The sequence below is a fragment of the Protobothrops mucrosquamatus genome, unplaced genomic scaffold (genome assembly GCF_001527695.2).
Source record: "Protobothrops mucrosquamatus isolate PMUCROS unplaced genomic scaffold, P.Mucros_1.0 scaffold4177, whole genome shotgun sequence".
Lineage (NCBI taxonomy): Eukaryota > Metazoa > Chordata > Lepidosauria > Squamata > Viperidae > Protobothrops > Protobothrops mucrosquamatus.
Window position 1 is genome coordinate 19,749 of NW_015390102.1, and position 25,794 is coordinate 45,542.

The following is a 25,794-nucleotide window of genomic DNA, read 5'->3' on the forward strand; positions in this document are numbered from 1 at the left end:
ATTTTCAAACTATGATGGTTTTAATGAAACATTGTATTACATTTGTTTATAAATTGTCCTGTTTATGATTTGTGAGTGGAATTCTGGTGCAATTAAATAATGCAGAGCCCTATTTCTACTATTCTGTACCAGCTGGACACAGAATGACTGCCTTGGTTATACAGGTAGTCCTCATTTAGTGACTGCCTCATACAACATTACTCAAAGTTATATGATGATGAAACAGTAAATCTGTAACTAATCCTCGTACTTAGGACCTTCAGTTACCTAAAGCAAAGGAAAGCTGAAGTAAGGTCATAAGCACACTTGCAATTTCACATAGTGATTGCTTCGCTTAAAAACTGAGGTGCCAATTGTGGTTGCTAAACCAAGACTACTTGTAGTTGCTATGAAAAGGAGACAGATGAAATTGCTTTCAGAAATATTTAGGAAACAGTAAAAAAAAAAAGTACAAGAAATCATGCAATCAATACTGACCAATACATTTATATTGATAGGCAAAAATATGTAATAACATGAGTGGTCCAAAAGATCTGACTAGTATTTTAAAATAAGAAAAGCTTACCTAGGAAAACAGTCAGTTTTCTATAACTAGAGTTTACCCCTTGGTCAGGAAATCTGGGAGGCTTTTTTTTTTAAAAAAAAATTATTAGGTTACCCAGTCTGAAAAAGTTTGAAAACTTCTGAAATATGAAGAAGCAATATCTCTAGGCAAAGAGAAAAGAAAATAAGTGTTGGTCTGGGAAAGCAAACCTAAGCTTCAACTAGATCAGTGGTTCTCAACCTTTTTAATGCAGCGACCCCAACCGGTCGTAAGTCGAGGACTAAACCGGTCGTAAGTCGAGGACTAAACTGGTCATAAGTCGAGGACTACCCAACTGGTCGTAAGTCGAGGACTTTCCCTGCCCGGGAGCGCCACACATGCGTGGTTCCACCCCCTGCGCCGGCCGAGGTGTAGCTGTCAAGCGGCAAAGACAGAGCAGGCCGACCACCAGCTGGCCCAGCTCAAGGGAGGTAAGGCACCTGCCGGAAAAGGGGGGAAAATGGCGGAAAGACTTGCTTGGCAACCCCCATGAAATGGTCGATCAACCCCAAATGGGGTTGCGACCCATAGGTTGAGAACCGCTGAACTAGATGGACACTTTATGTCTTTTTAAAGTTAATTCTCCCAAGCAGGAAACAGAAAGACAACAAAGATTGGAAAATAGAAATATCCTCATGGATCCTCTGTTGCTGTATCATACTGACTCACTGATGATCAGACTCAGCTTCAATAATTTTCTGAATAATCTACTTGTGATCCATTCCAAACAGAAAAAGAAACAGGACTGGAGATAATAAGAGGAACAAATGCTATTAGCTGTTTAGCTGGCATCAGGCAGCAAATCAATATCTGTTTTTGACAGATTCAGCATCAGCAGGCCTGTTACTACAACAGATATTGCCTCAAGGTGATGCTTGATTAGAAGAAACAGAAGAACCAGAGGGGAAGGGAATATGTAAGAAAGCCACTCGGAAATAAGATGTCTATTACCTTCTCACCCCCATTATATTTCAATGTGGTTTTGTTTGCCTTCATTTAATTGGTTTGCTTAATTTGCTTTCCATGCAGCTAAGGGAATAAACAGTGGATTGCTATTTACTGTATTTCTGCCCTTTCTATCCATTTCAGAAAGCTGAAGATTAGCATATGAATTTATGCCCTCCCAAAAAGCTAGGCAGAGAGATTTCACAAAACCCAGACTTATGACATTGTAGGTTGGTCAGATCTGATTCACAAATGCTTCCAGAAGTAGATGGATCTGACATTCTCTGCCTCATCCCTTGGCACAAAAGAACCAGTTAACAATTGTGTATTAGGTATATTAACAGCACATTCACATGGAAGATAGATGATGGCATAAATCATATCCTGCCATGTGGAAAAAGAGGGAGGGAGAGAATTGAACTCCAAGCTGTAAACAATTATCCAAACAGAAGCAGAATTGTGTGTCCTTCTTTCTTTCTTTCTTTCTTTCTTTCTTTCTTTCTTTCTTTCTTTCTTTCTTTCTTTCTTTCTTTCTTTCTTTCTTTCTTTCTTTCTTTCTTTCTTTCTTTCTTTCTTTCTTTCCTGTCTCTGTGTCTCTGTCTCTTTGTGTGTGTGTGTGTATGTAAGGGCAGGATCAGATGTGTGCATTTGTGCATCTAATTAACTGTATATAGCATAAAATGGAGATGTTGACTGTGGGGCTTCTGGTAAGGAATTATGACAGGCTGAGGTCTCCAAAGAAACTAAGAGACACAACAGCTGAGAATGCCAACTGGAAGATGGATGCTCGCTGCAGTAAACTTCTTGGATCAAAGGGAGATCATGAGATAACCCTTATGCATTCTAGATCTTCATGGGCAAACTACAGAAATGGAAGTTTTTGCAGTCGGTGCAGGAATTGAATTGCAGGGAGTCCCAGAATTGTATGCTTACAATTGCAGTGTAGCTTACACAAACATCAAGCCTTGCTAACCTAATTTCTTAACCACTTTTAAAAATAATTAATCTAAAGATATGGAAAGATTTCTTTTGCTGCATAGATAAGATTCTTTTCGCTTAAACCTTTTTTTCAAGATTACAAAGAAAAGAGATTCTAAGGATTTAAAGTGTTAAGAAAATTTTGCAAAAAGCTTAACAAGAGGTTTAAGAAAGTTTTAAAATGGATAAAGTGAACAGTTATTTTCCTATTTTTAAATTATTTTTATTTTTGAGGAAAGTGCTTTGGCATAAATTCGAATTTAGCTACTTAAAGAAACCAGTCCTTTGTGAGAACGCTTTTACTTTATCATTAAAGTGTGCATTTAACTGTGGGACTCTGCACATCAAAAGGTTAGGTACTGAACTAGAAAGTGATGTTTTGATGTGATGTGGGTTGAAGTTATGGAGAGAGGGAAGCCTTCCTTTTCCTCTTGCTTGTTTGAGATACTTTAAATTTTGGTTATAATATACAATGGCAACTACTAGAAAAATTGCAACAGAGGGCAGGAGGAGATAACTAGAGCAGCTTTGAGAGAAAACAATTACACAGATTTGCTTCAGAAATTATTTGAAGAAAGGGCTCTAAGGTAGAAACTTATTGAAAAAAGAACAACTTGTAAAATAAAAAGGAACTTGAATGAAATAATAAAAAAATGAATCATTCTATAAACATTTGTTTGCTTGACAATCAGCATATATCTATGACAGTTGCAGTACCTCAGGGTCACATAATCACTATTTGGGACTTGCCCAGGGGGCTTCTAACAAGCAAGTCAATAGGGGAAGCTGGATTCACTTAATCCATTTAGCGACCATGGTGATTCGCTTAACAACCATTCCAAAAACATCATATCTGAAGTATCTGAAGTATCTGAAGAGGTAAAACAAATCAATGATAAAGTAGAAATTTTACAGAGTAAGACAGAAGTGCTTGATAAAGATCTGGGGGGATAATTTTAGATAATTTTACCTTATTGAAACTGGGAGAGAAAGAATTTTGTATGTGACTTAGAGCTATTCCAGGAGCTTATGATGAAAATATTAGAGAAAGGATGATTAAAGTCTTGGCAATTTTTTTGAATTGGGAAGAGGAAAATAGGAAGCCAGAAACTAATAAAGTTTAAAAAATAAATTCTAGATTTGGTAGAACAAATCTGGTATATTTTGTTAGGAAGAAGATGATCAGGAATCAAGTTCTGCAATAACATTTTTGTATAAGATTAGAAATGAATAATACAGATATAATTGTTTTGAAAGACATTTCTATCAGAATTTTACATAAGAGAAAAGAATACCCCTTTTAAAACAGTTTGAAATTTACATTATGTTGTAAACTTAAAGGGAAATTTTATAAAATACTGAATTGTTCATATATCACCAGATAAATTATCTAGAATGGATAAAGGTTTATGCTGGAAATGTGAATGACATGAAGGGACATTTTATCATGTTTAGTAGATACCAGAAAATTATGGATACAAATGCATGCACCAATTTAAAGATTTTAATGACTAATTGAAACCAGAGGCTTTTATTTTGAAACTACTGAATACACAAGGGAAAAAGTCATGGAAGTTTGTTTTTATATATGAAACTGCAGCAAGATTATTATATGCTCAAAAGTGTAAAAGTTCAACATCACCCACAATGGAAGAATGGTTTGTAAAGATGATGGAACTTGCAGAAATAGATAAACTGACTTCTTCGATTAAAAACAACATCTTCAATTAGATCTAAGACAACATGTATTGCTGGCAGGTAACCTCTCATAAAATTTTCACAGGAAACTGAATGTAATTAACTTTTGACTTATTGTTCTGTTGATTAGAAAACATTAGATAATAAAAAGAAAACTTATTTTTGTGACCATAGAGTAAAGGTTCATTTTACAAACATAGTTGTTGTCAACTCTGCAACAAATCTGGCAGAAACCATCTTGTTTATTTTTGGTTGCCACAAGAATGGGAGGAGGGTTATGGAATTTTTATGCTAGTCTAAACAATTCTCTGTCCGGTGGGAACCAAGGTCATCTCTGTTCGTTAGACTGAAGGGCTGAGCATTTTGTTAGAAAGCCCGCCAAACTATTCTATAGGGAAATGTAGTTGATTGCATAGTACTAGGGTGGGAAGTTTAACTTTGTAATATTGTAACTTTTTGGAGGGAACTTTAATCTTGGTTTCACTTTTGACCTTGCCAATACTTTGTAGCCAATAAACATGTTCTTAGAGGAAAACTCAAGCCTCAGAGTTCTGTTTTAGTTGGTCTCATCTATCAGAACCATGACAGTTGTATTTGTATTTGCAAAGGAAATTGGAAGCATCTTCTTTCTATTTCATTTCACCTTTCTTTTTGCATTTTTGTTTTCTTCATTTCTTTTTTTCCTTTCTTCTTTTTCTTTATTTTGTATTAGGTTTTGTTAGTTTTTATCTCCTTTTAATAAAATTTAAACAGCAAAAAAGATGGCTATTGTGAAGGCCAGACCAATGCGCAGGCTAGTTAAACTTGCACATATTGATATCCCAGAAATTTAGAACCTACATATACACAATCAAACTTAAATAATTTGGTCTGCTCTCAGAATTAAATGGGAAAGCCTGAGGCCATGCCATGGATTTTTCATTACAGGTAGTCCCCATCTTATGACCATTCATTTAACAACTGTTCAAAATTATGAAAGCAGTGAAAAAAGTAACTTACAACAGGTTCTTGACCATCAGAGTATCACCACAGTCAGGTGATCAATATTTGTTTGCTTGACAATCAGCATGTATCTATGACAGTTGCAGTACCTCAGGGTCACATAATCACTATTTGGGACTTGCCCAGGGGTCTTCCAACAAGCAAGTCAATAGGGGAAGCTGGATTCACTTAATCCATTTAGCGACCATGGTGATTTGCTTAACAACCATTCCAAAAACATCATAAAATTGGGTGTCACTCACTTAATGGCTGATCCCAATTGTTGTCATAAATTGAGGACTACTTGTACAAAACACAGCTGCAGAAATATTGGTAGGAGTTGTTCTATGTCAGCGGTTCTCAACCTATGGGTCGCGACCCCATTTGGGGTTGATCGACCATTTCACGGGGGTCGCCAAGCAAGGCTGTCCGCCATTTTTTTCTCCTTTTTCGGCGGGTGCCTTACCCCTTGGGCTGGGCCAGCTGGTGGTCGGCCTGCTCCATCTCTGCCGCTTGCCAGCTACACCTCGGCTGGCGCAGGGGGTGGAACCATGCATGCGCGGTGCTCCCAGGCAGGGAAAGTCCTCGACTTACGACCAGTTGGGTAGTCCTCGACTTACGACTGGTTCAGTCCTCGACTTATGACCGGTTTAGTCCTCGACTTACGACCGGTTGGGGGTCGCGGCATTAAAAAGGTTGAGAACCACTGTTCTATGTGGATAGGAGCCATGGTGGTGCAGTGGTTAGAATGCAGTGTTGCAGTCTAATTCTGCCCACTGCCAGGAGTTTGATCCTGACCAGCTCAAGGTTGATTCAGCCTTCCATCGTTTTGTGGTCAATAAAATGAGGACCAGATTTTTGGGGGCAATATGCTGACTCTGTAAACTGCTTAGAGAGTGCTGTAAAGATCTGTGAAGCGGTATATAAGTCTAAGTACTATTGCTATTTTAAAAATATTTTTGCACATAAATTCTTTGTTAGAATGTTGGCCCATGTAAAGATATCTCAGGAGACTAGCTTATGTGGTAGGCACAATTTTTCTCTCTCACTGTACGTGGAAAATAAATCAATCTTCTTTCTCTCCTAGAAGAACACGTTTTTAAAGCAGTTCGTGATGGAAATTATCTTAATATGTGGTTCTCCAAGGCTAGTCCTTCCATTGCACATAGTTGTAGCCCATCTGGAACACCAGATTTGGGTTGTGTTTTTTTTAAAGGGCAGTAAATGACTGTTTATATCACACTCTCCAAGAGAATTTAACCATTTCAGAAGTTACAAAACACAGCTGCAGAAATGTTGAGAGGAGTTGTTCTATGTGGACAAGAGCTGGTTCTTGGGCACATGTTACTCAGGCTTTATTCCAACGTCACTAGCAGCAACTTCACTGGTGAAACTGAACATATTTCTATTTCCTATTACCACAAAAAATATTTGAGACAATTGCCTTAAAGGGACATCTTCATTAAACCATCAGGAGATGTTCTGTTCTGTCTCCAATCAGTTCATCTTGTACTCATGCTAATGAGAAGATTCTTCAAGTTCAGTCTTTAGTGATTTTCTCTTTAATGATTTATAGCATCATCCAGTCATTGTTAGCCAAGATAATAGTAATGAGGACAGGTTCTATATTGCCTCAACAGTGGCTGGGTGATACTAGATGATGCTATAAATAAATCACAACTGAGGAAATGGCCTGTGTAACAATGCAGCTCTGTCAAATCTAAATTCAACAGCCACCCAACCCTAGCAAGATTTGAAGAACTGGCACTCTTTCCTTGCTTATTCCATGTACAAGGAAATCATCTAACTATGGAACAGCAATATAAACAATTACATGTATAGCAATAATACATGTATCACAGCATAATTTAAATCTGACCAATGAAATTGAATTGACTGTACTTGAAACCCCCCCCCCCGTGGAGACATCAATATAGTCTCAAAACAGATAAAATATCTTTCACATTATGAGAATGGAGCACTTCTTGTTGCAGTTCCCAATACAAGGATTATTTCTTACATTTAGGCCCTCTTTATTTATCTGTTTCCATTGGTTGGAGGCCCCTATGTTTTAAGAATTTTTAGTCTACATTTTGTTAGAATTTTCTGTTTCCTTTAGAAAATTGTTTATTTTCTAGCATATGTGTTTATTTGTTTCCTTCTACTCCATTGGGTTAATCATGGAATGCTTTACATTTATGTAAACCTCTTTGAATACTCTGTTCAGAAGAAACTTTAAAAGTCTAAAGCAAAATATACAAAATTATGCAGAAACCACTTGAACTTTCTTGTTTAGGTACCAAATGCTCTAAGAAGCCTTATCATAGAATAATAGGTATTCTCTTCCAATGTTTCTACTTTCAACCTTCTTTTATATGACAGTTTAATAAAGTGAGTAGAGAAGGGCTGTTAGTTTAGCCATTCCATTAGCCTGGAAAAATACCTAAAGTCAGAAATGGGGAGCACCAGGCTTATTTTAAAAGTTTATTTCTAAATAGCCAGTCCCTCTGACTGTTTAAGGAACACACTGAGAAATCATATCACCTCTATTTTTATTTTTTATTTTTGGCTGTGATTGTCTCAGTGATAGGCAAATTTCTTACTAACCCCAAATAAGGTGCATGATCCAGGTTCCATGGAATCACAGACAAGAAACTGGAATGTGGGAGCGGCTACTCAACTTCATTTAAGCAAGTTCATTTAAATAGCAATTTCTGATTCTTGTGATGGCAAAGACAAGCCTGGAAATGTATCAGGAATAGCTACCGAAACTTCAGAATTCAAATAAATAGCTGAATATTATTTCCAATAGTTAGGATAAAGTTATGATACCTAATATGCCACAAGCCCATAAAAATAAAACTGTTCGTAATATTTTTCTCTTCCCTTTCAGATTTTAAAAATTATATGTGGGGGGGGGGTTGGTAAATGGACGGAAAGATGAATGGAGAGATAGAAATAAAGTACTGTAGATACATACAGTGAGGGATTTCAAAGTAGGCATCTTGTCAGGACCAGGACAGCTTATGGCTAACAAAATACATGTTTTCACAAAGCTTATTTCCTGATTTGTCAGGCCCTGACTGTAAATATCTGGTAAAATTACAAGGAAGAATATATGAAGAACAGGTTTTCCTTTTTTAAAAAAAAAATGTTTTTATTAAAAGTTTTAACTACCATAATAAAAGATAATATGAAGAATGAGAATAAAAGTGCAAGAAATCCAAAAGGAAAGAAAAATAGAGAAAAAAAACCAAGAACAACTTCCCACCCTCTTCACAAGTAGAAACAGTTTCATTGCCTCTTCACTTCCTCTTTATTAACCTTCTCCTTATTAACAGATATAAAATTCTTCATGCCATAACTCAACTCTTATCTGTAAGCAATTCCAGTTAGCAATGTTTTTTTCCCCCCTCTCAATCCAGGTCTCTGGGATTGGTATTTTTATTTCCTTTTTAATTTTAAAAGCCTCGTCTGGTTTTTTATTATTATTTTGTATATTCACTAATAAATTCTAGTTTATATTGTTGTCAGATAGGTTTTATTCAGAATCTTTTTCTGTCACAGTTTTTTCTAGGAACAGAAGAACACGGCTGCCATTATTGATACAAAGTCTCCGTGCAATTCCTCAAAAATATCTCTGAATGCCATTACAAGTATTACTTATCTTATTATGTCCCCAATAACAAAAAAATAATTTTGCTTTGTCACAAAAAGGCATTTATTCTTTAAAATTAATTTTAAAAGTCTTAAAATGCAAAATCATATCTTCTAATGCTTTCTTAATTCATTTAAAACTTCCTATAGGTAAAACCTTTTTACTGTTTATTTTAAATTCTTAAAGCTTATATAGTTTCATTTTCTTATATGAAGAATTGAGGGCCTTGTCGTTTTGAAGATGTCTAACTTCTTTAAAGTAGTTAATGGGCATTTTCTGAAAGTAGTTAGAGCAAAGGACGTGCGAACTCAGTATATTTTTAAAGCTATTGGAGCAAGAATGGCAAATTCCCTCATCTCCTGATTTCACCCATCTTCCGGAGACTGCTGCCTTCCAATCTCCTTGTGAGGAGTAACCGTATGGAGAACAACATGGACAATCTCTCCTATTCTCTTTCTCCAGAGAGGTTCCAAAGAAGATAGGGTCCTTGACCTTAGCCACAGTCATCAGCTCCAGTTTTTGCTTGAAACAATCTGGAAACCACTGTGGTTGGCACAGAAAACGTAATTCTGTCAAAAAGTCAAATAATGTCTTCTTAGACAACCAGGCTATAGATATCTATGGAGATTCTCAATCCTCTTGGTCATGGTTTTCCCAAAGATACTTTTCAATAGGCAACTAACTGACAGAGCTGAAGAAGCTTCTTGGATGAGAAGCAAAACATTTTGAAGGAAAAAAGAAAAAAAACAAGGAAATCCAGTTGCCTTTTGAAAAGCACCTTTGGGACAATCAGATTACAACTTTCTACAATTCCAAGAAGATAATGTGCAAATCCATTCACATATTGGGAGCATTACCACACAAGGGGCAAGGAAATTGATTACATTGCAACAACTGGACCTTTTGACTCAGCCTATAGATGCCACTGGCTGACAACAAGATAGGGGAACATACAGAATGCAACAGCATTCTGGGAGAAATCCAAGACCTCTAACCCAGTGGTGGGATTCAGCCAGTTCGAACCAGTTCGGCAGAACCAGTAAGCTAATTTTTTGTTGCCCAGGCCCAGAATGGACTTCTGGAAGTGGCATCCACACAGAGAACCGATTGTTCATATATTTGAATCCCACCACTGCTCTAACCCACCACCCTGCAGACTCAGCCCAGCTCTAATAATTTACCATTAGCCATAAGAATTCTTGCAAAGTTGTAATCGTTCAGAACAAAAGGATTTGAAAGGCTAGAATTATTGGACTCACTGAACTGGGAAGGGACAATAAACTTAGGAGTTAACTGACAAGATGATATAATAGCAAAATGAATGTTTTTTGGCTACTACATCTGTTTACTTAATTCACTGCATATACTTTTTAAGAGATTTTATCATGTCAAGTAATCTATTTAAATGTATTTTGACTCTTTCTCCAATACTGAAAATATTCGATTCCCATGCTTTGCAAACTCTACATCCTCTGCCATAAATCAGATCTGGGTGAAAGGGAGGTCCTATCAGTGGCATCACATTTGCCAGAAACATGAAAGTGGATTTAATTTGAAACTTTCTCTACACGGAGATATGATTGGTGAACAACTGAAGATTGAGTAATTAACTTAAGATATTTGATGACTTGGGGCTGTTTATTTATTCATGTAATTATTTTATTAGAAATATTTTTATAACAGCCATCCACTACTTCTTTTATTTGTGTTATTGGTAATCTTGTGGGATAATTGTTCTAAAAACGTATGAAATTATATTCTGGATTTTTTTTTCAAAACAAGTAAAATGGACAATATATTTTATGACATATGTAAAATAATTCATAGAAAGTTATCATTAGCCATTGCACTGACATTAATAAATTAGCTAATTGATTCACTGAATCATTTAGGGTTTTTTCCTTGCATATATTTGCAGTTTTATTTTTTAAATAGCTAGATACATATACTGTATGTATCATATTTTAAAAGAAATAGCACATATGCTCCAGACTATCAAATTTGTTTCTTAATTCAATGAGATTTAATATTTTCATAAGTTTACATTTAACTCAATCATATGAGAGTTGAATTCTGGACAAAAAAAATAGATTTACAATCAAAATATGAATTGTTCAGCATTAGAAAGATAAATATAAGGCTCCAACAATTCTGTGGTTTAGAGAATTGATTAATATAGAAAACCATGGATGGCTGTAATGAATCATGGCTCCAAGTTATTGATATGTATTGCTATAAATTATTTTTTTCAGCTTTCCTCCCTTCTTTTAAATTTTTTGTATTTAGTTATTAAAAATAAAAATAAAAGCAGCATTTTATATTATACCACCAGTTTGTTCAAATTTAGAATTGTACTTCTAAAAAGAGACCAAAACCCAGCCTACAGCTACGCTTTCACCTGATAAAAAGCCATTATTATTTAGGCTTTTTTTGACAGGAATGCAACTTAACATTTCCCCATTTATTCTCATCAATAAAGAGTTACATCTTAGCACCAATGTTATTTTACTTCCAATACCACATTCGTATTATAAAATACATTCTAGGGAAGCAACATGTTCCTTCAGCCATTTCCTCTCTTAGAAAGGTGCAACGCTTTATAAAAAGTTATAAAGGGTTCAATCCAACATCCAACCTTCTGTCATAAAAAAAATGAGGCAAATAGAGCCTCGTTACATTTTTTATAATGTCCAAAAGTTTCTGGAGCAAAAAATATTGTTAGATCTACAGCCAGCAGTAAATCTTTTTCTTTAACTAAAACCTTTGTCTCTTATTTGATCCCTTAAGAGGGAGTTTTAGGAGCTTGGGAATTTTGTCCAGTAACAAGAAAAAAGGGCAGAAACAAAAAGAGAATGTATATGTTGTTCTCAAAATGAACCACAGAAAGCTACTGACTTGTCTCTTCTCCACATGTTTTTCCCAGAGGAACAGTGATGGAAAGTGACCTGCTTGCTGAGCTAATGGGAAGTCTGAGACAAATTTTGGATTAGCTGAGCTCAGCATCTGGAAAAGCTGCAGCTAATTAGCTCCATTAAAAGCCTGGTCCTAACAATTCACAGAGGAGCAAAGTAAGGGTAGTCACAACTGTAATACAAAGATGGATGCAGCAATGGGAGGGTAAATAGGGACTGGAGCATTACATTATAAAATATAACGGGGCACATATATCCTACTCACGTTTATGATTTTCATTTCTGTGGACAGGTGGTGAACGTGTCTCCTGTTCTCGAGCATCATCCCCTTCCTCGCTAGCAAGGTGAGTGTGAGCATAGTGATAGCTCAGTCCTGGTCGATTCTTATAGCGCTTGCCACAGACTACAAACACAGAAGATGCAGAGAACAATGAACAGGATGCAGCAAATGATACATCAGAAGTACAGAACTCATCTTACATACTTCTATACAAGTTGTCTGCCTATGTCAGTCAACAAAAGTTCTATTTCTGTTTCTTGCATCCCAAAGAATTATACAGAAGAATTGCTTTGAACCATATATCATATATGAACCATAGTGTGAGTACAGAACATCTGTGACATTCATTAAAGCCACCTGATGTTTTTCAGGCTTTTGAACAGCTCTGTACTGCTGCTTTAAGCATTACATTCATTAAAAGTAACATTGTTAGTGGAAAAAAGTCCTATTAAGCTGATTTATTGCTAAAAATCTATGCACGGAATCTTCTCAACTAATGGACAGCATCTGCTTGGAGTTAGATAAGGGTGAACCAAATTCAAGGGGAGGTTGGACTTAGTCCATTTGTGGCTATGTAGAGATTCTAGTCTGATCCCTCTTTTAACTCTGCCTCTTGCCTCTGCCAGTCCTTCTCCTACAAATATGATATTTAAAGTATGGTTGTGTGACACATGTAAACCAAAAGTCAGTGCTTCAATTGTGTATGTGAGCCTGGTGGCACAGTGGTTAGAATGCAGTATTGCAGGCTAAACTCTGCCTATAGCCAGGACTTTGATCCTGACCGGCTCAAGGTTGACTCAGCCTTCCATCCTTCTGAGATAGGTAAAATGTGAACCCAGATTGTTGGGGGCAATATGCTGACTCTGTAAACAGTTCAGAGAGTGCCATAAAGCACTTTGGAGCAGTATATGTCTAAGTGCTATTACTATGTGTGGTTCCCTGATTCCTACCCTACCCATCTTGTCTCTTATCATCTAGAAATGACCACCATTTGGAGAATTGGATCCTGCATCTGAGGCACATGCTAAATATACATGCAATATCTAAATACTGTATAATGCACAGCAAGTAGATTCAAACCAATCTACTGTATTGAGTAAAGACTATGAGACATTAGACTATGTGCTGCCTAATTAAAAAAAGCCTATTCCATATCTGAGTATAAAATACAAGGTGAGACTTTGCTTTAAATTAGTTGAGTTGAAACCAGTTGCTGAGCCTTAGTGATCAAAGCTGAATTCACTGCTGCATATCTCATGTTAAGTTAAACAAAAGCTGTCCTCTCGTAGTCTTTACTCAATACAGTAGATTGGTTTAAATCTACTTGTTGTGCATTATATAGTAAGTTAGAATAAAAATAACAGATTAACACAATAAAAGAGTTAGGAAGGACATTGGAGCTCTTCTAGTCCAATCCCCTGCTCAAGCAGGAAACCCTATACTAGGGGTAGGCAACCTTGGCTCTTTTATGACTTGTGGACTTCAACTCCCAGAATTCCTGAGCTAGCATGGCTGGCTCAGGAATTCTGGGAGTTGAAGTCCACAAGTCATAAAAAAAGTCAAGGTTGCCTACCCCTGCCCTATACCATTTCAGACAAATGGTTGTCTAATATCTTCTTAAAAACCTCCAGTGTTGGAGCACCTACAACTTCTGGAGGCAAGTCATCCCACTAATTAATGGTTCTGTCAGGAAATTTCTCCTGAGTTCCAGGCTGCTTCTCTCCTTGATTAGTTTCCATCTGTTGCTTTTTGTCCTGCCTTCAGATGCTTTGGAGAATAGCTTGACTCCCTCTTCTTTGTAGCAACCCCTGAGATATTGGAACACTGCTATCATGTCACCCCTCGTCCTTCTCTTCATTAAACTGAACATACCCAATTCCAACAACCATGTTTTTGCCTCCAGTCCCCTCATCATCTTTGTTGCTCATCTCTGCACTATCTGCACTAAAATGCACTTCTCTCCATCTGCACTCTGCACTCTGCACTAAAATGCACTATCCAAGCACAGAGAAAGTGTAATATGTGATCCCTGATTTTCATTTGCATTAGGTATTTATGAATTTGTTTATAGTATTTATGTCTTTGTGGTCTTTTGTGTGTGTTTCTGGACCCGCTTTTCTCAAGACAAACACATACTATAGATACCCCCAATGAAACTTAGTTTAAGTGAGTGTTAAGTCTTTGGAAGAAAAAAATCAGCCATTTATCTGCCAAACCTCAGTGGCACGATTTCAGAGAGCCGGAAAGTCACAAATGCAATGTTTGGGAATCCCAGTTGCAATATCTGGGATAATGAATAAATATTAATTGTTTATCAAAACATGTACAGAATTATGATATGATATAGATACATTCTGCACTGACAAGTGTGAAATGAATAACCAATATTTAAACTGAACATATTTTAGGCATCCCATCTATCTGTAACACAGAAAGCAAGCTAATGTGCAAAATTCAGGATATTACTTCCACTGTTAGGAGTTACAGCTATCAAATTGAAATGAGTTCATGGAAGAAAAATGCCTAAAAGAAACAGAAGTAAGGGGTACAGGGCAACTGCCTTGAAACATGGGAAGAAAAAACCTACACTAATTTGTATTAGTCATCAGGAACAAAACAACAGTGATTCTTATGCAACACAGGCATTTCAACACTGTTATTAACCAAGAACATTAATTAAAAGGCAAAAGCCAAGAATGACATGGTCACTGCTGAGAAGACTTTAAGATTATAGTAAATGCCTTTTCTTCTAAAAAATAGTAAGAAAAATATAGTGCACGACTAATAAGAAATTATGCTATCTATTTGCATGAAACATCTGTCACTTTGCACTCTACATTTACCTTGGAAGAAAAGTGTTCAACTTGATGGAACAAAATTCTCTAAAGTGAATTATCAGGGACAAAGCACCTAAAACTGAAGGGAATATTGGAAATTCTATGTTGTTTTTGAACTGAATTTCCTTTAAACAAAAATATTCTTCACACATATGATGGAGACAAAACATAGTCCAAATAAATAAAATAGTAACACATCCCACGGGGTCAAGGTACTTGTTGATATGTAGATGATTACTTAACATACATTTTGTACCCATGGAGAAAAAACCATCAATATAATGATTGATTGACTTATTGATCATGTGCCATCTAGTCAGTGTTTTAGCAACTATATACTATAGATGGATTTTCTCCAGGACATTAAAAGAAGGCGAAGAGTTATATTGGTTGTGATAAAGGTTGGAGATCACTTCTTTATATATTTCTTTTCTTGTTCTTCTTTCTTTTTCTATTCTCTTCTTTTTCTCTAAGTCTATTGGTTTTTTTTATTGCTGTAATCAAATTCTCAGTAAAAATTATATTATAAAAAGTTGAGTAAAAGTCTGGAGATTACTTACTGTCACAAACATAAGGTTTGTCATGGTCATCCATAGAAGAAACATCATTCCTTCGCCTACCACCACCAGAGCCTCGGGCCTAGAATGAAACCAAGATATTAATGCAAAAACTACGCCTTATAGTTATCCCAAAACATTAAACTCAAAATAATTTTACAAATCATACAGTGAACTTTCTGCTTTGTCATCATTGCTATTACATATTCATGAGAATAGCTGCTCTTGAGCAGATTAACGAATTTGCACTAGCTTTGAAAATATGAAGTTACTTCTGATATTGAGTTGAAGAGCTGCTTGTAGATTCTGCAGCACAAGAAACATACATCTATTCTAGTCATTGATTCTGTCAGGAAGATGTAACAATTGTGTCCACATAGATTGGTAGAACAATATGCTTGGGTACTACTAGGGTCCTCAAACAACATTAGTACTGCTGTGCTGCTCTTCTCCCCTATCTAAGTTGCAGCTTCTGGAAATTGAGAAGTTCCCATTTCATTGTTCCACACTGCCTTGGACCAGGTGGGAATTGCAACATAGCACCCAGTTCACTCTTTCATATCCTATTTGAATTCTCAAAAGAACTACGAATAATTTGTGAAATGAGGCCTATTAAAATTAAATTAAAATACATGCTGCTAGAATTAAGAGAAGCAAAAAATAAAATACTTAGTCCCATATATGTACCTTGATTTCTAAATGTCTCTTTTTTCAAAGTCGTGGTTGATGGGGTGTGTACATTAGGTTACCACTGAATAATTTTACTATCACTGTTATGCATACTGTTGCATAATCATTTGCAACTGCACCTAATCTTCATTGAAGTGTATAAAATATGTATACAAAATAAACATGAAAACATCCATGTTAGCTGTATAATTTGTGCTTTAGAGTCTCAGATTTTAGTGCTCCACCATTTTATAAATCCTCAAATTGCTTTCTGTGGATTCACATGTCTTTGGCCTTCGAATCTCTTTATCAACATTCCCATAATGGCCTCAGGGGGTTGGCAAAGAGACAACCACCCTTGAAGCACAAACTGAGAGCTTCATGCATGCTCTCATTGCTTCAGTCTGTGGCATTTAGTCATCTACAGCTGCTTTCAGCTTCTGCCATCATATAGCAAGAATTGATGTATACAGCTGAAAAGCTTCAGAACAGCAGCTTTGGAGCACTCAAATGCAGCCAAATGGGAATGCTTGCCAGGAGGACAGATGAAGGCACCCAGGTTTAAAAATGAAATCATGCTATGGAAAGAAAGGGACCTGCACAAATTTGGAAGGACTGGCATATTCATTCATCTGTATTCTTTCTGCATTGGATCCTTTCTTATTAGTTCTCTGAAACAATTAATTAGGAACCTACATTCTAGATATAATTTAGAAGATCCAGATTGCTTCAGAAAATCTATTGCAAGTGGCAGCTGAGTGCTGAGAAGGAGAAAGTCCCATTTGTTTTAGAAGAAAATCTGGTGTACATAAGTCAATCACATGTATTGGAAGTATTCCAAGGAGAGAGACTAAAGCTTGGAAATGAATGTGAAATAATTAGAATACATTAAAGCAAGGGTGGGCAAGTTGATTTACTTTATGTTTTATTTTTATAAGCTGCAAAAGCTAAATGTAAAGGTTTCCCTGTTCAGTTGTGGCCAACTCTAGGGTGTGGTGCTTATCTCCATTTCTTGGTCAAGGGAGCCAGCATTGTCCGATGACATTTTCCATGGTCATGTGGCCAGCATGGCTATACACCAAAGATGCACAGGACACTTTTACCTTCCCACCAAAATGGTACCTATTAGTCTACTTGCATTTGCATACTTTCAAACTACTAGGTGGGCAGGAGCTGGGGCAAGTAACAGGAGCTCACCCCATTGCACAATGCTTGGGTGTCAAACCTGACAAACTCAGCCTCTTTAAATGCTGAGCCATTGTGCCTCCTTTTAGAGCTGCAAGGTCCATCAATTAAGGCTAGGTGCAAAACAGTGTCTCAAGAAATCAATGTCCTTCATTCCATGAGTCATATAGATAGTCCTTGACTTACAACCTTTCACAGGCCGAAAGCCTCAGAATGCATACTGTAAAGCACTTCTAGGCATTGTAAAACATTGTGCTGGCCTGCCCAACTTACATGACTGCATTTCAGGAACTTGGCAACCTATTTGCATTTACAACATGTTGCAAAATGCCCTGCAATCATGTGATCACCATTTGCAATCATTACTGCTGGCTTGCCCAAAGAGTCATTGGGGAAGCCAACAGGAAGGTTGCATGAGGAGTGCTTGTTGCATTTGAGATCTATTCTCCCTTGCACTGAAGGATTTCCCCTCTCTTCCATGCACATGTGAGTGGGTGGGGATATAATTCTCTCTGTGTGCTGGATGAACATACCTCAAATCTGGCCAAAAATGTGAACAAACACCAACTTAATAACTGCCACTGGGAGAGCTGGGATTATGATTGTTAAGTGAAGCAGTCATGTGGCATCTAGCTTAATGACTGCTTCACTCAACAGCCAAGATTCCAGGCCCAATTGTGGTTATAAATGGAGGACTATCTGTACACTAGACCATTGTGTTTATACAAAAACTGAATCTTAATTTTACAAAATTTTACAAAATTAAAAGTAGCCAGCATGACTACCCAAAATCCTTGTAAAAAGCAACCAATTAATAACCACATTCAACTGATGAGGAACACGAAGGGCAAGAACTATGTAATTAGCATATGATCAGACGTGGCAGACATCCTTAGTTTTTCCTGGCAATTTTAATTCCTATTACTAAATTATTGAGAGTCAGAACACCTTGGCAATCCTCAGAGAATCTCTGAGTAATAATAGCATCAATATACAAAGTTCAACTTGCAAGGGTTAGCAAAGAAAAGAACTAAGTTTCAACCTCTTTATTAATTCCTCCTCTGAGGAGGTTCATTAAAGTTAAAACAAGGACACCTTTCACAAGGCCAATATGATATTTCTGTTTTCCACAATTGGGATTACATTAAAAGTAGAGGTCTAACAATATGCTCTGTTTTAATTGTTATCTTATTAAATTAGTAATTGCTTTTTAGTTTTCAACATAAAGTTGGGCATTCACCTAAACATATAAAAATCAATAATAAGTTTACGTTTTAATATAAGAATTCAAATTATGGCATCTTGCAAAGAGATGATAAGAGAAAGCAAGGAAATGAGAAAGCAATTCATCTTTCATTGAGATATTGCACGGTTCTATCGGACAAAGTAGGCTGATCTAGCAGCTAATATACTAGGACCATGATCAGTCTTAACATGATAGAGAGATTTCATGTGTATCCTCTCAACTGAGATCCGAGTTGGAATAGTTTAGTAGTAAAGCAAATACTGTGCTTACAGCTTGGATAATCTGCAGACACATTAGGTTTTTAATCAAACATTTTTAAAAAGTGTTTCTAACATTTTTTAAAAAATTATTCCTAGGATCTGGAAAAAATAAAAGAACTTGTTTTCCCATTTGTAGCATCCTATCATTATTATGGGCCTTAGCTTTTTTCCATTTGTTGGAGAGAATGGACAAAAGATTGCCCATTCCTGTTCCATAGCAATTATGCTTCTACAGAAACTACAGACCATAGTTGCTCAAGGTTGGCAAGTTCTCCCAAGTTTGCTGAGGAATTCCAGAAGTTGAAGTTCACACAACTTAAAATTGCCAAGTTTGAAGAACACTGCCCTGGATAGTGACCAAATAGAGCATTACCACTCTGAGATGGGCTTCAATATATTGTCATGTCCATTTTATACTTTCTGCTAAACGTGCAGGAAATGAGAACTGAGGCTATGTATATGACATATATGAACAGGAATGAGATGCCTCCCCAAATTCCATGTGATTCAAGCAGTGACAGAACTTCACTACTTCATGGAACAATAGTAATGGATTGTTGACAGAATTCCAATTCTTTTATTCCCCTTAAGTACCAACTCAATGTTAAGCTCAGGTGATTCATACAATGGGCTAAGAATGAAGTAATAGATGTTGAACTGTTCGATGGCAGACTGAAAATGGAATGTCCTTTGTGTTTGCTTAATGTCCCTTGGTGTAAACAGCTCCCTGAATTTAAAGAATTAATTGGCATATCAGAGAAGATGACAGTCTCTCCTTCTTGCACTGTCTCAAGTTATGGCTTCATTGTTATAGGATGATACTTGAAGCCTTAAAATTACAGTCTGGAATTCTATTACCTGGAATCCAGGTTGCAAATAGCAACCCATATTTTGAGACTAGAATGGGCCTCTCAACATTGCTAAAAAGGGAGCAAAATGAAACGCCCGTCTGCACAAATATTGTATACATGCATGAATATATATTGATGCCAGTTTAGGCATAATTGCTGTGTTAAACAGAAGTAATATATTAGAATAATAGAATAAGAGTTGGAAGGGACCTTGGAGGTCTTCTAGTCCAACCTACTGTTCAAGTAGGAGACCCAATATCATTTCAGATAAGTGGTTTTCCAGTCTCTTCTTAAAAACCTTTAGTGATGAACAGGGCTTTTTTTCTCGGAGAAAAGGTGGCGGAACTCAAACCTGGCCACGCCCTCATCAAACCCTAGGACCGCCCCTTTAGAGAACAGGAATGCAAGTAAAATTTGGGAGGGGCTATTTCCGGTGCGGCCGGCCCGGAAAAAGGTGCCGGAACGCGGTTCCGCCGCGTTCCGGCTGAAAAAAAGCCCTGGTGATGAAGCACCCACAACTTCTGAAGGCAAGCTGTCCCACTGTTTAATTGTACTGACCATCAGGAAATTTCTCCTTAGTTCTAGGTTGGTTCTCTCTTTCATTAGTTTCCATTCATTGCTTCTTATTCTGCTTTCAGGTGCTTAGTTTAGAGAATGGTTGACCCTGTCTTCTTTGTGGCAGCTAGATATTGACACACTGCTATCACGTCATCCCTAGTCTTACTTTTCATTAAACTAGACATGCCCAATTCCTGCAATTGTTCATATGTTTTAGCCTCCAGTCCTCTAATCATCTCTGCACTCTTTCCAGAGTTTCAACATCTTTTTTTATATCGTGATGACCGAAACCAGATGCAATGTTCCAAGTGTGGTCTCACCAAGGCATTATAAAATGGTACTGATACTTCATGTGTTCTTGATTCTATCCTTTTGTTAATGTGGCCTAGGATTATGTTGGCTTGTTTGGCAGCTGCAGCATAACGCTGGCTCATATTTAAATGGTTGTCCACTAGGACTCCAAGATTCTTCTTCCAGTTAGTACTATTGAGCCAGATACCACTTATTCTATACCCATGCATTTGGTTTTTCTTGCCTAAAAGTAGAACTTTATTTTTCTCTACTTCTACCCTACTTTAGAACTTTGCAGGGTTTGGGCAAGGGGACGGGCCTCTTTATAGTAGCCATGTAATTCTAGGAAAAAGGCAGCTTCTCTCCTGAGTTACACACTAGAGCTGCCTTTGCACATCCAGGTGTTCTGAATAGAAATTAAAAGCACAGTACTGCATGGTTGGGAAGATTGTAATCAGATAATCTCTCTGCCAATTCTGTTTTCTATCAGAGTACTGTTACTGACAACTCAAGACCCTGTTCTCCATTTTTTTTTAATGTATAGCCTGGAATAGTATCAAAGAGTTCTTCAAATTTTCAGTAAGAAAAATATTTTCTAATAGACCCTAATAAGGAACAGATGTGGACCAGCTCTAAAACTTACTCTGTTTACTACAAACTTACTCTGTTTGCTTACTAACATCCCATCATTCACCAAATTCAAAAATACACTCTGGAAATAGGCACAGCTAGGGCCAAGATGGTAGAACAATCAAGAGGTGCAGTTATGTCTGCCTCTGTGTCCTATGGTCATCCTTAAGTATCAAACTGACAATGTGCCATAGATGTAAAATCCTAAAATAAGAGAAAATTGCTTGTTTCTATTTTTTAAGCAGTGCAGGTTTCCCAAACCCTTGCTAAGTTAGTGCAGGTTGGTCAGTGACCCAGAGCTGCTTCTCTCCCGCTCCATCTTTTAATGAATAAATAAAATGGGAATAATGGCCATCTTACTTTAAATGCTGAACTGCTTCATCTGCAGAGAGTAGAACTTATACAATTCACACAGACAAAATGGGCAAAGATTGCAAGCTTCCCCCACCCCCATGCCTTGCCCCAACCTGAACTTTCTTTTACTCTCAGTTCTTGGCTAGAAGAAAAGTGTGAGAAAAGAAAGAATGGAGAGAAAGTCACCTCAAATATACCTTTTTTTTCTCTTTAGAATGCACTCCACCCCATCTCCCATTAGAACAGAGCAAGCCTGCATTTAAAGTGATAAAGAGGAGATTTTTCTGTAGCCCCCTAATTCTAGCACTGGATGCTTCCTGCATTCTGTACTTAGCATCTTGTAGTGTACCTGGAAACAACACAGCTCTTGTTTCTGCCAACTAGGACATTTACTATGAGGCTGCTGATGGAGTAGATCAGTCCTAGTGAATATAATAGAGTTCTCTGCTGGGAAGCTGCTCCAGGGACCTTGTAGGGGCTGGGCTTCTCTCAGTTCCGAGAGCCTGCAACAGTTCACCCCAGTGGGCTGAGACAGCCAAGCAGCAGCAACAGTAGGAGGTGAGGTGAGCTATCTGCCTACTGCGTGGGTTTCTTGCCAGGGGACCTGATTAGTGAGAGCCTGCAGCTGGAGCATCATGTGGAGAAGACTGATCAATAGCCAGCTCATCCCTGCTTTGAAACTGCCAAGGGAAATACACACACACGCACACACACACACACACACACACACCAGGGCGGGAGGGAGGGAGAGAGAGAGAGAGAGAGAGAGAGAGAGAGAGAGAGAGAGAGAGAGAGAGAGAGAGAGAGAGAGAGAGAGAGAGAGAGAAAGAAAGAAAGAAAGAAAGAAAGAAAGAAAGAAAGAAAGAAAGAAAGAAAGAAAGAAAGAAAGAAAGAAAGAAAACAAGCAGCAAATAGTGCAAGTTATGTGCCATCACTATATATGAGTGTTTTCTATATCATTTCACTTCATGATGGCTTTATATTAAAGATCAGAGAGCGGAAAAAAGAAAAACACCAGTGAGCCACCCACAGAGAATTTGCAGGTATGAATTAACCACCACACATATTTAATTGATCATCCTACAGTTTTGGAACATACCACATATCACTGGGTGTCATTAAACATTGTGCCTCTGTATGCATATATATAAAGATGGGCAATATATAAAGATGCAAATTGGGATTATTTTCTCCTCCCCCTCTTCCTCCTCCTCCTCTTCCTCCTCCTCTTTCCCACAAGGCTAAAGCAGCTTACCCGTCCTCGGGGTCTGTTTTTTCGTTTTGGAATATCTTCTTCTATCTCTTCCTCTTCGTTCGCTTCATCTGCATTCTCATCGTTTTCCAAAACCCGCTGGAGTCGAAATAATAAACAATAATTAAAAACAAATCCCAGTGCAACGGAAGGCCTTTTTAGCAGAATTTAGCAAAGAAAATATATCACAGAAAGAGAGACCTGGGAGAAGCCACTTAGGTCATTAAGTCCAACCTCCTATTTTGCCGGGACACAAATTAAATCACTCCTACAATAATAAATGAACCCACCCCATGAAGGGGCGCTTTCCACTTTTTCTAGGAGATTGGTTAGGCTCTCAAATTGCTTTTAATGTTACAGAAACCATTTGGACATTCAGCTGAAATCTGCCTTTCTATAACTGAAATCTATTAAATTTAATTTAAACACATCCATGGCCCATACTTTATCATACATCCACTGTTGTCAAGGATAAACAGTCCCTGTTCCTTCAACCTCCCTAGATAAGACTTGATTTCTGGTCCCCTTATCAAACTTAATTGCTTTTTCCGAAATCTGATTCAGTTTGTCTGAATCCTTCTTGAAGTGGAGCCCATAAGGTGGTACAGAATTTGAGGCCAAGCTCACACATTTTATAACTGGCAAAAGAGATTTGAGAAAGTAATAACCTTACAATTCAAGAGGCATCTACAGGATACTTTTACGTCTAAATCAGATTTCCAAGTGGGATATAAAGTAGTTTGACTTAGTTGTCTTGTTGGATAACTTATACTAGAAACTGGATGTAGGAGAGAAAATTTAGCTTTATTCTACAGGGGCATTGTGGTGGAGTGGTGCTGTTGTTACAGTGCAGTATTGCAGACTAACTCTGCTGACTGCCAGCAGTTCGATCCTGACCGGCTCAAGGTTGACTCAGCCTTCCATCCTTCTGAGATTGGTAAAATGAGGACCCAGATTGTTGGGGGCAATAGGCTGACTCTGTAAATTGCTTGGAGAGGACTGTAAAGCATTATGAAGTGGTATATAAATCTTAAGTGCTATTGCTGTTGCACTGTAGTTCTGTTCATTTCTTTTGACTTTTCGACAGTTTTTAATACTATTAATCTAGTCCGTGTGTGTGTGTGTGTGTGTGTGTGTGTGTGTGTGTGTAAAAAGGTTCCAGTCTTTGCTGTCAAGCCACCACCAGAAGATAAGGTTAGGAAACTATTGCTCAAAGCCTAGGCCACTGATTTTTTCAGTACCACAGATGTGTCAACATATACATGAAACTCCTGGAGGTATACCCAGCACATTAGAGTAGATACTATCAACATGCTGAGAACCCACACAGTGATATTATTCCTTATCATCCAAGTCCTCCAAAATGTTTAATAGGTGGAATGCCTAATTTCAAGAGGATGAGTAAAGAGTACAGGATTAACTTTGGGCAAAGATAGAGGTATTGTTGGTTAATAGGTAAACTGCCATTGAGATCATAGTTCAGATTGTTCTAGATAAGAATATTAATCTGCTAAAAAAAAACAGGTCCACAATGCAGGAATGCTACTTTATCCTTGGATGACACTGGATTCTCAAGAAGTGGAGTTACACAACCACAGTTAGAACACCAGCTATTAACAGGTCTAATGGCTTAGGAACAACTCATCTTGACTATTGCATTTTACTTAGGGCTGTTCTTAGAAACTCTCTTAAAGCCTTCATTGTCTGCCTTTATAAAATCTGAAAAGAAACATCTTTTTAGCCAAGCTTTTAACATGCAATGACATTACTAGACATTTTCATTTCTTTATTTTTTTTTAATTTTGTAATTGTTTTGTTTGAGTGTGTAATTTCTGTTTTAAATGGTAAACCACCTTAAATATCCCATTTGAATGAGAAGAATATAAATCAAGTATATTTAATTAAGTATTCCTCCTAGAAATAGTGATATTATTTTATTGCCAATATGATTTGATTATATCAGGGATGCACACTTTTTCTCTTTTTCTGGTCATTAAGTACAATGCTAACGTGTGTTCTAAAAAGTATTTGGGGAGAAGGACAAAAATAAATTGGTAAATTCTTTGAAGTATAATTAAAGTCAATTAATATAATTACTCCTCATGTATTTATTATTATTTTTCTTTGCTGCATTTTCCATACTAGATGCTATAGCAAAATGGATGAATGAATGATGAATAAAATTTGTTGGCAATTTTTGAAGTGCCACCTGCAGCTGTGTTCAGTGCCTCTGAGGATCTCATGCAGTCTTAGGATCTCAAGTTGTGTGGGGGTTTTTTTGGTCCCAGATGGAAGAAGGATGCTTTAGAAAGGCTAATTTGGAAATAAAAAGGCATCAGAGCAACAGCTAAATAAGGTGGTAAAGAAGCTGTAAGCTGACAATAGAAGCCTCCCTGTTCTAAAGATATATCTTCCACTTCCCATCTAGAAGGAATCTGTTTTTATAAGTGCTTATTGCTAACACGAATATTTATCTCCAAAGTGACACTTGCAGTTCCCATCACTTTTTATGCAATGGTTTTACAAAATTCTGAACTATTTATTTATTCAATCCATCTTCTTAAAGGCAACATGTACAATCTGGAAATAATGATTAATTAACCTACTTACACATGCACATACTGTCCTACAGTTTATGAACTGAAAATGTGAGATTACCTGGATCTCTTGTAGAGTATCTTCTTCTTTAGCATCTATCTTTTTTTCAAGCCCTTCTCCACGCAACAAAGCTTCCAGTGTGGTCCCTTCTGATGTGAAGCCATCCTTCTTCAGAGGCAGGTCAACTTCTGACAAATCAAACAACAATGACTACTATTACTTCCTTAAAGTAAGCAACCAGAACAATGGATAGAATAGTCATACAGTTTTCAGTTTATTCACAAGAAAGAGCAAATGTCCTTAAACACTGAGAGATACAATTATTATTTTGACATGTTAATATATCCAAAAGTCAAATTTGAACTAGACTTGCTGGTAAAATATAGCCATCTTACCAATACTGATTTTTTTTCAAAGAAACATTAATGTAAATATTTGTCTAGTTGATAATTTGAAGAGAGCTTTTATGTG

At 37.1% G+C, this 25,794-nt stretch overlaps 1 protein-coding gene across 1 annotated transcript in view; it reads right to left on the reverse strand.

The window, feature by feature from the left end:
• DPF3 (double PHD fingers 3) overlaps positions 1 to 25,794 on the reverse strand; it is a gene marked incomplete at its 5' end in the record, with an annotated part of 98,233 nt that overhangs the window by 7,151 nt on the left and 65,288 nt on the right. The window contains 4 exon segments of the mRNA XM_015828044.1: positions 12,021 to 12,158; positions 15,433 to 15,511; positions 22,729 to 22,824; positions 25,384 to 25,511. Of these exon segments, the coding sequence (XP_015683530.1) occupies positions 12,021 to 12,158; positions 15,433 to 15,511; positions 22,729 to 22,824; positions 25,384 to 25,511 (441 nt within the window).